The following is a 12,021-nucleotide window of genomic DNA, read 5'->3' as shown; positions in this document are numbered from 1 at the left end:
ATGCCAGCGGGACTGTGTGTGTCACAGTGTGTTCTGTTCTGACCTGGGCAGAAGAGACTGTTGAGGTCTCGTATGATGGCTCTAAATGAAGGTCTGAATGTTGGCTCGTAGTCCATGCAGCTGTTGATCAGGTTAGCAAGCTCTGTCCACTTGGGAGCAGGTAGCTGGTGACTGTTTTCATAGAACAAGTGTTTCTGAATGGAGGAATACAAGAAATGTGTTTCAAGGGGTTTGGATTATTCCTTTAACAGTACTTCTTACTAAAACAGGCTTTTCTGATTAATATTTACTGTATTAGTATATTGAGGACACAAGTATTGCTTTACCTTGGAACTATCCATGTTGGCAAGTGGCTTTTCTCCTCCACTGCAAATCTCCCATAAAGTTGTCCCAAAGCTCCATTTGTCTGAGGCAAGACTCAGGTTTTTAGGATCTAAGACGCATTCAGGCGACACCCAGGGAATTCGCTCCAGGAGAACTACAAAAATGTTTAAAATTAGACACAAATATTTTGATCAAATGTGACAACCCTATTACCAGTGATCAAATAAATTCTCCCATTTGGCATAGATTAATTTTGTTAAATAAAATATATAAATATAATAAATATAATTTTGCAATTTCATGTACATGTGCTTTGATTAAATTATGTGCTAATAGACAAGTTTTCATTATATTGGCCAAATGGTTATTAAAAAACCTCACATCGATTGACCACACCACTATATGACACTACGTGACAGAATGCATTTGGACCATATCAACAACAAATCTTAAAGGAATATAGTTCACCCAGAAATGAAAATTCTGTCATCATTTAATCATGTTATTTCAAACATGCATGACTTTCTTTCTTCTGTGGAATAACATCTGTTTTTTTGCTGTTGTTGTTGTGTTGGAACCATTGACTTCTGGACAATAAAAGGGTTAGTAAATGATATATTTTTTTTCTTTTTTGGGTGAACCATCTCTTTAATAAGATGCACAGTGACTTCTGCCCTCTGCTGGTCAGTGTGAGTGTGAAAAGCCGTTTAATTATGACCAATTAGACCAAGTATTTATGTTGATTAGCCCTAAAAAAAACTAAACTTTTCTTTTAGGCGTACTGGCTGTCATTTGTTTTGTGTGGAAATATTTATACGTTCATTATTCATTCACTTTACCATGAAAAATAAGCAGAGGGTAACGGCTGATTCTTGACCACTTTGAAAGTATAGTGCAAATGCCACTAAGATGGCAAAATGCGAACACCATATGCCAATATTGGAGATAATGAAAAGGCGGCTACAGATTGACACAAGTTCTCCCAAGAGCCTTCATGCTGTTCACTCACTCTCTCTGGGCAGCACTGTGATGCTGATGCCAGGGTCACTTAGTTTGATGAATGGAGAGTTTCCCAACGTCCTGTCCTCCTCCCTGATCAAAAGGATGTTTTTTGCACACACATTCCCATGAGCCAGATTCTTTTCCTCCTGTTTGTGAAAGAACAAAAGCATTAGTCTACTTGGCTCACAATCCACATGGGCTATTCCTGAATTGTTGCTGTTTCTTACCAAAAAGAGCATAGCCCAGGCAAGCTGCTTGGCCACTTCCAGCTTCCACAGGATATTAACTGATATTGAGTTCTTGTTTTTCTTCAGATACGTGTCCAAGGACCCAAACTTCACATATTCCTGCACCATGATGTCTACAAAAAAAAAAAAAAAAAAAAAAAAAATCCACAAGCTCAAGTACGTATGCTGCGGTAAATCATTTTGGTCACGTGAACAGTGTGAACACTTACTTTCCTCTCCGCACACACAGATACCATAGGTCAACACCAGATGCTTGTGGGTGAGCTGACTCATCATGCTGGCTGCCTCAAAGAAAGACTTACAGAGGAGGAAAAATTAAGAGACTGAAGAAGACACATGGTACATTACTTAATCAAGCACAAACAAGCTTACTTCCTTTAGTGAGACTGAAACATGCCACATCTTGTTATGAAATGTTATATTAAAGCAGACGTCTTCAACCCTGCTCCTGGAGACCCACTGCCCTGCAATGTTTATATCCAACCTGCTTCAGCACACCTGCCTGTGATTTTCTAGCAACCCTGAAGAGCTTGATTAGCAGGCTCAGGTGTATTAAAGCTAAACTCTGCAGGGCTGAATCTGAAATCACACCCTATACCCTCTTTCACTATTCCTTACATTTGTTCACTAATACAGTTCACCTGAAGGAGTGAGTATACGAGTGAGTGAATTTGGGCAATGAACATGCCTGAAGGGATGCCGCTTCTGCATAATTGTGCTTGCCGTTTAACAATCATTTGAAACTGAGCAAACTGGCAGCTCCAGAAGTTGAAAGGATTCATCTTGAATTCTATCATGGAAATTATGTATAAACCTTAGATAAACAACTTAATAATCAAAACTGAATTTATACCTGTATTATACCCTGTACGCCGCGGACGAGTGGTTTGTAAAATGGATGATGGATGGATGAGCTGCGGGTGCCGTCTTCTGGTGAGATGTGTTAATTCATTTGGCGCGTGACTCACATAGCATTATGTGTATTCTCCAGCAAATGGTCGTACATCAGTTGTACACTCGTTATTTCGGTGCATTGTGGGATTGAATGAGTGCACTCGATAATGTCCACTAAGGTCTCGGACACCACTAAAAATGGCTGTTCCCTCAAGTAGTGCCCTATTTAAGGGTATGGGGGGCAATTTCAGACATAGGGTGGGTAGCCAGGATTCAATTCAGGTAGTCACAATTCAATTCCAAAATCGGTTTCACATTTTCTCCTTTGATGAAATCCTCTCTTAAAACAGGACATTTATTCTATATCTTACCTCAGAGTAATTTCTGTGTGCTTTGTCCAAAACTTTGACGATGACTTCAGTCTTATGAGTTTCTCCATAGTCTCCCTGCTCTTTCCGAATCCCTTTGAAGATCTTGGTGAATGTCCCCTGACCTTGACTCTCACCCTGAAAACAATGTTACACACATATAATCATATGAAAAATGACATTTACACTACCTGTGGTCAGTCTGGTTACTAAGCCTACTAAATCTGGGGTCAGTAAGGTTTTTAATGTTTTTTTATTTTTATTTTTTTTTGCTCTGCACAGCTGCATTTATTTGATCAAAAATACAGTAAAAAACAATATTATTGTGAAATATTACAATTTAAAATTTTCAGTTTTAATATATTTTAAAATGTGTTGTAGTGCTGTGATGGTAAAGCTGAATTTTCAGCATCATTACTCCAGTCTTAAGTCTCACATGATCCTTCAGAAATCATTCTAATATGCCGATTTGCTGCTTAAGAAACACTTATTATTATTATCAATGTTAAAGGGTTAGTTCACCCAAAAATGAAAATAATGTCATTTATTACTTACCCTCATGCCGTTCCACACCCATAAGACCTTCGTTCATCTTCGGAACACAAATTAAGATATTTTAGCTGAAATCCGATGGGTCAGTGAGGCCTCCACAGGGAGCAATGACATTTCCTCTCTCAAGATCCATAAAGGTACCAAAATCATATTTAAATCAGTTCATGTGAGTACAGTGGTTCAATATTAATATTATAAAGCGAAAATAATATTTTTGGTGCGCCAAAAAACCCAAAATAACGACTTATAAAGTGATGGCTGATTTCAAAACAATGCTTCAGGAAGCATCGGAGCACAATGAATCAGTGTACTGAATCTGCTGTTCGGAGCGCCAAAGTCACGTGATTTCAGTTTGACGCACAATCTGAATCATGATACGATACACTGATTCATTGTGCTCCGATGCTTCCTGAAGCAGTGTTTTGAAATCGGCCATCACTAAATAAGTCGTTATTTTGTTTTTTTTTGGAGCACCAAAAATATTCTAGTCGCTTTATAATATTAATATTGAACCACTGTACTCACATGAACCGATTTAAATATGTTTTTGGTACCTTTTATGGATCTTGAGAGAGGAAATGTCATTGCTCCCTTATGGAGGATTCATGGAGACATCGGATTTCAACTAAAATATCTTAATTTGTGTTCCGAATATTAATGAAGGTCTTACGGGTGTGGAACAGCATGAGGGTGAGTAATAAATGACAGAATTTTCATTTTTGGGTGAACTAACCCTTTAAATACGATTGTGCTGCTTAATATTTTTGCAGAAACCATGATACATTTTTCTAGGATACTTTGATGAACAGAAAATTCAAAAGAAGAACATATATTTAACATTTTGTAACATTATTAAGTCACTTTTGATCAATTTAATGCATCCATGGTAAATAAAAGTATTAATTCCTTTTAAAAAATCTCATCACATATATAAGAAAAAAATAATGCTTACAAGATCAAGGTCTTCTTTCTTGATTTTGTGAAATACCATCTGACTGATGTTGTGTCTCTGCAGTGAGGGGGACAGGGGAACCTCCAAACCCCGATGACTTCGGCACACCAACAAACTCGACTTCTCTATTTACATCAAAAACACAAAGCAAAAAAAGTAAACCATCAAACCATTATGTCAGAATTATAAAAGGATAAAGATCAATAATACATTTTCACAATCTAAAAGGTTTGTTTTCCAGAAGATGATATTGTAGAGTTGTACAGTCCCGGTACTCGTATATCATATAACCATAATGAGAATTTCAGGTGCAGTACTGACCTTTGGCCTTTGGCGAACAGCACCTGCTAAACTGAAAGATGACACCATCTGATTTTACTGTTTCCTTCTGGTAACACTTGAGCAGCTCCTGTAGGCTTCTAAAGCTCCTTTTAGTTCCACTAAGATTGTAGTCGCCATTCTCAGACCTGGTGATCAGGCAGTGCTTGTACTCTACATCCTCATACACCTGATGGAAAGAAATCATTATGTCAAGAGACTGTCATGATGTTCAGAAGGACACAGTACTGAAAGTACACTACCATTCAAAAGTTTTGAGGTCAGTTAGATGTTTTTGAGAAAGAAATTAACATGTTTCTTCAGCAAGGATGCATTAAATGGGTTTAAAGTGACAGTAAAGACATTTATAACTACAAAAGATTTCTACTTAAAATAAATGCTGTTCTTTTGAACTTTTTATTCATCAAAAAATCCTGAAAAAAACAGGTCTTCCACAATAATATTAAGTAGCACAACCATTTTCAACATTGATATTAATAAATGTTTCTTGAGCATCAAATCAGCACATTAGAATGAATTCTGAAGAATCATGTGACACTGAAGACAATATATAAAATAGAAAAACAGCCATTTTAAATAATAATAAATGTAATAATATTTCACATATTTTACTGTTTTTACTGTATTTTGATCAAATAAAGGCAGCCTTGGTTTCAAAAAGTCCAAACTTTTGAATGGTAGCATATCAAGGTCAGGATTACAGTGGAGGAATATTCAATCTAAAGTACAAAATGCTACTAATTGATAAAATATTATGTTTTGTGCAATTGAAATGGCACTTTATAAGAACGTACCCCGACTGCAAGAGTCAGGAAGTATTTGTTGAAGTCTTTGGGGCTGCACCGGAGTACGAAGAGACCTCTCTGGTTCCCTGACTTGCGTAATTTACTGATCGCAAACTCCATTCTGTCAACACAGGCAATGAAAATGCTTACAAATGAAGCTTGAATGCAAATCTTCTGAGAATTTGATGAATCATCTTACTGAAGCCTGAAAAAACTAAATATAAACCAGAGCCAAAAATGGGGCTCTGAATAAATCCTTTGGAGAAATCTGTCACTCATTTACAGAAAATTAAGAGTAAATAAATAGCCAGTCATTCACAAGTATTTCCTGTAGCGCTTACGATATCGGCCCGTGGCAGTAGCTCTCGATGGCCTCTAGCAGATGGGGTGGGACGACATCCTTGCAGAGGTAGTGATGGGCATCTGTGGTCAGTCTGTAGTAACCATCGATTAGAGACACAAATGACAACGCCTCCATTGAGGTGGAAAACACCAGCTCCTGTTTGGAAAAAAATCCCATTTTGGTGCATGATCTGTAAATATTTTCAGATAATAGCAGGAAGAAATCCAGAAGTTCAAAGACACTGTGAGACCCTTTAAAATGGTGTAACAATGAAAGGATATCCCAGAGAGTTACAACAAACTTACTAGAATTTTTCCATCCTGTCTGTTAATGGAGACAATGCGGTTCATGTTGGTACCCTCTTTGCTGGCTTGTCTGATACTGATATCGACAACTTCCGCAAAATCACAATACGTCTGCAGGTCCTTGTGAGAAAGTACAATAGTGTTACGAAATTTCACCAGCAGAAAAAGAAAGCCTATTTTTTATTTTGGCATCAGTGCCGGAATATTAATAAACACAACAAGACTGGTATTTCCTTCAGGATATGCCAATGCATTCAAGGCAGCAGAAGAATTGTTTTAAAGTTCCAGGAAGTTTTAGGTTTCAGGCTTTAGATCAACAAATGAAATGCCACATCAGAGCCACTTTGCCATTGCCATGACACTCGGCGTGAGTCTCGGTTATTTTAAATTGTAATAATATTTCACATTATTGCTATTTTTTACTGTATATTTTATAAAAAAAAAAAAAAAAAAAGATAGTTCAAAACATCTTTCAAAAATATTTAATAAAAAAGTTCAAAAGTTTCCTGTAGTGCTTACGATATCTCAATATTTCAAATATTAAATATAATAATATTTAATATTTGAAATATTGAGATATCGTAAGCACTACAGGAAACTTTTGAACGGTAGTGTATGTCAAATGGCTTTTGAATTAATTGTAGAGAAGAATAAGAACAGAATGTTTAATTACTATCAGTGCTGCCTTGAAAACACTATTTAAAAATAGGGTTAGTAAAACACTACAGAGTTTCTGGCCTGACTAGACCTTTACTAATCTAAAGTCGGATCTGTTTCATTTGAAGTGGGTAGTGGGTCCTAGAACAAACAGGCTTTCACAAAGAGTTCATAAAGTCAAAGCTGTTTAAACATTTACTCAAATCACTAAAATATATTTGTGAATAGACTGACTTCAATCACACAAGTTTAAAACTTGCTTTGTGTGTAGACATGGCCAGGGGGTAAATGTGATTTTGAAGTAGTCATGAACTTGAAATAAAACGTTTAGGTTCAACATCTAAAACTGGATACCTCAGACTGTGTGTCTTTGTGTCGTTCTCGGCACCACTGGATGCCGTGGTCTGCAGAGATGACGATGGTGACCTGCTCGGCCGAGGGCTCTTTGACCTGGAAGCGTTCAGTGTAGAAGCCAGAGTCCAGGGATTCGAGACTTATCAGGTATTTGAGTTTTAGGTCACGTGCTGAGGCTCGGCACTGGCTGAGCTGCTGCACGACTTTCCGAAAGCGATAGCGAATGCGCTTCCTTGTGACAAAATGGTAGTCCTGGATTCGATCCCTCATGTCTTTAGGGAGGAAAGACTTGTAACTGTAGATAAAGCAGATAATGGGCGTTACTATCAAATACCTAATTTTGTTTTGGTAGACTAGGATGGATGGAAGTTTTAGACATCTTTCTCCCATTTTTGTTTTTATTAGGGCTGTCAATGTTAACGCATGTGATTTATTCAAAATCCGTAACACGTTAAAATAACTGAACACAAATAAATTAATGAAGTACGTGAAATTGAGATTTTAACATAATTTACGTCACGCAGTTAGATGATTACATCAGAGATGGCAGAAAGAACAGTAACTCGTGGCCAGTTTATTCATTCCAGTGTCTGTTTTGCTTTAAAACATGAGCTCATCCCACCGCTGTATGGCCAGATGATATGCAAAACACCATTTCTGTGCTGGATAAAGCAAACCAGCATCTCTCCATAGTAAAGTTTTGATGGATGAGGAATGTAATCAATGAAAGACAATCACGATAACATACAGGAGTCATACAGTAAGCAAGCATGAGTCTGATCTATTGACGTGCAAACAAACCGCATATGTACAATCTCAACGCACAGATCACACATTGTATTTATGTACATACACATTGTTTTTTAATGGAAAGGTTTTACGTAATGGCCTCAGAATTGGTCAAAAGGGTATATTTTAACATGGAAATGTGCAGAAAAGTGCAGACTAAGGTTGCTCAGGTCAAAGACCATGTATACATCACATGATCAAAGAATCTAGACTTACCCAAAAAGTACTTAACACAATAGAACTAACAGTCACCAGAACAAAACACAGTGAAGAAGATTTAAGTGACATTGATTGTTATTCAACTGTAAGTTTTAAATGTACATGAATCTTTCTGTTCAAGAGACTCTCTTGGTTGTTGTGACCAAGTGTGCTCCTGGCCGTGAATAAAACTTCATTTCTGTAAGGAGCAAATTGGAAATCGTGTCTGGTATATGCTGCGCAGCTGAGGAACAGAAGTACTAAAGATTCTACACTCAAATGACCACAGCAAAGACAGTGATGGTGTTGGAAGTCTATAGATCCACCCCCGGGGCGAGGCTGTGATACTCAGAGTTAGTATTAATGATCCTGTATCGGACCAGCGTACATCTGAGAAGGTGAGAGTATATAGATGCTGAAGACCTGGTGCTCACATGTAGTTTGAGGTAGTGATAGTAGCTTTTTGACGAGACTCTGTCACCATTCTTCGGGAGGGAAATTACCTCGAGATACTGTAGTATATTATTTTATATTATATTGACAACTGAAAGCAGTTTGAATTGGATCCGTGTACTGTAGTAGGTATATGCAGTCAAGGCAGTTGTTTGCTTCTCCATGTGGTCCTGTTCAGTATTACAACTTGACTTGTCTGAAATGTACACAAGCTCTTTGCTGTTGCACTGTACACATACTATACACTGAATTCTATTTTTCTGTAAGGTTTTTTTCTTTTCATGGGTGCATTGGTGTGCATAAATTTATTTATGGACTCCTTATATCATTTGGTTATTTGGTGTCCATTTGGAGTATCCAAGTATCCTTTTTTGGAAAGACACTTACCTTGGAAAAAAAAGGCTTATAAATGGTCAAATAAATGGTGTATGCATAATTTCACAATAGGTGTGCGATAAATAAACAAAAAGGGTGTGATTAATCGCAATTAAAAATGTTAAGCTATTGACATCCCTAGTTTTTGTATAACTAGCTTTGTATGTTATTTTAATGAGACACGAGAGCAATGTAACACCATGTTTTTTTGGATATGCACCATGGTAGTCCCATGGCACAGAAAAATAACCTGTTAATAAAATAAACATGGTAATAATTATTCAGTACCATGGTGGTCAGTACAAGTCAAAATTTTAGACACATCTGACTGAATGTTTCTCAAGATCTTAATGGTCATTTGGTTTCTGAAGTCTTACATTGAAATGCTGAAAAGTTTGAAAAGTGTCTATGACAAATTTGGAGATTGTTGGGAATCAGACAACAAAGCAGGTTTTTAAAAAGTATCAAAATTTGGAGGGCTTACAGAGGCAAATGGGTTCATAATTTTAAATGGCTTCACAGTAGATATATGACACACTGACAGGTCTAAATATCAAGATCAACCCATACTAGTACCTAATGTCACTGTAGATGTCCAGTGGAGAGCACTGCTTCTCTTTGGCAGTCCTCATTATGTCCAGCACAGCCATGCCAAGGCACTCCTCCTGAACCTCATGGTCATTGGATAACTTCACCCAGCCATTTACAAAATCACTCCTCCACTGCATACACAAAACAGAAAGGGGAAACCCACATAAGTATGAGAAAATCTGGAGAGAGAAGTAAGATGTTGAATGACATGGTAATAACTTTCTGGGCACAATGTTTAAACGCCTTTTTAACAAGAGTTAAGGCCATGTTTAAACCTGAGTGCATTTATTCGATCAAAAATACAATAAAAACAGCAGTATTGTGAAATTTTATTACAATTTTAAATAACTGTTCTATTGTAGATACTGAATTTTGAGCAGTCATTGCTTCAGTATTCTGTGTCACATGATCCTTTAGAAAGGATGCACACCAGGCACATTTTTTGACATGATGCACCACAACTGTTTGAGACTGTCTACACTGGACACATCAAAGTAAACAAACATTTTTCTACTGTACAGGTGTGTAAAGCGCATAACGTCATAAAGTCCCATTCGCTTTGACGTGTTCATGACCTGTTTAATCCTTGTAGTTTTAAGAGAAGCGAATTTTGGCTTACACTTCTTTAACCAAAGCTGAATTTATTTTCCTATGTAACATACCAGCCATGGTCCCACACTGGCTAAACACCCTCTGACTGCGCCTGCTTCAGTAGCCATGCCCCAAACTCTCGATATACACTATATTGCCAAAAGTATTGGGACACCCCTCCAAATCTTTGAATTCAGGCGTTCCAATCACTTCCATGGCCACAGGTATATAAAATCAAGCACTTAGGCATGCAGACTGCTTCTACAAACATTTGTGAAAGAACTGGTCGCTCTCAGGAGCTCAGTGAATTCAAGCATGGTACCGTGATAGGTTGTCACCTGTGCAATAAGTCCATTTGTGAAATTTCCTCACTACTAAATATTCCACGGTCAACTGTTAGTGGGATCATAACAAAGTGGAAGCAACTGGGAACAACATCAACTCAGCCACGAAGTGGTAGGCCACGTAAAATCACAAAGCAGGGTCAGCACATGCAGAGTCAATAGCTACAGACCTCCAAACTTCGTGTGGCCTTCAGATTAGCTCAAGAACAGTGCGTAGAGAGCTTCATCGAATGGGTTTCCATGGCCGAGCAGCTGCATCCAAGCCTTACACCACCAAGTTCAATGCAAAGCCTTGGATGCAGTGGTGTAAAGCATGCCGCCATTGGACTTTAGAGCGGTGGAGACGTGTTCTCTGGAGTGACGAATCATACTTCTCTGTCTGGCAATCCGATGGATGAGTCTGGGTTTGGCTGTTGCCAGGAGAACGGTACTTGCCTGACTACATTGTGCCAAGTGGGGTTGGGCTTGGCCCCTAAGTTCCAGTGAAAGGAAGAACACCTTTGGGATGAATTAGAGCGGAGACTATGAGCCAGGCCTTCTCGCCAACATCACTGCTTGACCTCACAAATGCGCTTCTAGAAGAATAGTCAAATATTACGATAAACACACTCTTAAACCTTGTGGAAAGCCTTCCCAGAAGAGTTGAGGCTGTTATAGCTGCAAAGGGTGGGCCAACTCCATATTAAACCCTATGGATTAAGAATGGGATGTCATTAAAGTTCATGTGCACGTAAAGGCAGGCGTCCCAAAACTTTTGGCAATATAGTGTAGGTTGAGCTGGAAAGAGACAGATGGATCTGTGAAGACTGCTCTCAATGGAGAGAGGCTCAATGTTTACACTTTTGGGGGAGATAAACTCATGAATGGCAAACTAGCAGTCAAGGAACAATAAACCGGGTTAACAGAATGCATTTCAAACATAAAATCATCAGTAAGCAAACATAATGATGTTTTCATTGTAAACTACCAACTGTGATACTGCTGTGCATTAAAGGGTTATTTCACACAAAACTTTAAATTATGTCATTTATTACTCACCCTCATGTCATGGCCGATTTCAAAACACTGCTTCGAAGCTTTATGAATCTTTTGTTTTGAATTAGTGGTTCGGATCGCGTATCAAACTGCCAAAGTCACGTGAACTATTGAAATTTTGAAACATCGAATTTCATCAAAAATATCTAAATTCGTCTTCCGAAGATGAACGAAGGTCGTACAGGTGTAGAACGACATGAGGGTGAGTAATAAATGACATCATTTTAATTTTTGGGTGAACTAACCCTTTAATACGAGTGTGCTAGAGAAAACCACAGCAGATCTAAAGGCAAACCTCCATAGTAAAAGAATCAACCATGAACAGAGAAGCCGCAGACTGACTGACAAGAGTACACAAGATGACACTGCAAAGCTGCTGCCTCAACAACGTGTTTAAAAATGACTCCTGTCTGTGTCAGGCTTGCACTTTTACAGGACATAAACCCATGTAATCCAATAGGGTCAGACAGAGTTCACGTCCAAACACATCACAGCTTAATTTTAAACCCCCATAAACCTGTT

At 38.1% G+C, this 12,021-nt stretch overlaps 1 protein-coding gene across 1 annotated transcript in view; it reads right to left on the bottom strand.

Annotated features, from left to right (window-relative positions):
* jak2b (Janus kinase 2b) overlaps positions 1-12,021 on the bottom strand; it is a 44,271-nt gene that overhangs the window by 16,021 nt on the left and 16,229 nt on the right. The window contains exons 5-17 of the mRNA XM_048189349.1: positions 9,515-9,660; positions 7,124-7,418; positions 6,113-6,232; positions 5,806-5,963; positions 5,474-5,585; positions 4,662-4,848; positions 4,341-4,465; positions 2,840-2,974; positions 1,784-1,871; positions 1,554-1,687; positions 1,334-1,472; positions 327-478; positions 44-194 (exon numbers count right to left, since the gene is read on the bottom strand). Coding sequence (XP_048045306.1) covers positions 44-194; positions 327-478; positions 1,334-1,472; positions 1,554-1,687; positions 1,784-1,871; positions 2,840-2,974; positions 4,341-4,465; positions 4,662-4,848; positions 5,474-5,585; positions 5,806-5,963; positions 6,113-6,232; positions 7,124-7,418; positions 9,515-9,660 — 1,942 coding nt within the window. The remainder of the gene's footprint in view (positions 1-43; positions 195-326; positions 479-1,333; positions 1,473-1,553; positions 1,688-1,783; positions 1,872-2,839; positions 2,975-4,340; positions 4,466-4,661; positions 4,849-5,473; positions 5,586-5,805; positions 5,964-6,112; positions 6,233-7,123; positions 7,419-9,514; positions 9,661-12,021) is intronic.

The sequence above is a fragment of the Megalobrama amblycephala genome, linkage group LG4 (assembly GCF_018812025.1).
Source record: "Megalobrama amblycephala isolate DHTTF-2021 linkage group LG4, ASM1881202v1, whole genome shotgun sequence".
NCBI lineage: Eukaryota > Metazoa > Chordata > Actinopteri > Cypriniformes > Xenocyprididae > Megalobrama > Megalobrama amblycephala.
This window is presented reverse-complemented; position numbering and strand designations above follow the sequence as displayed.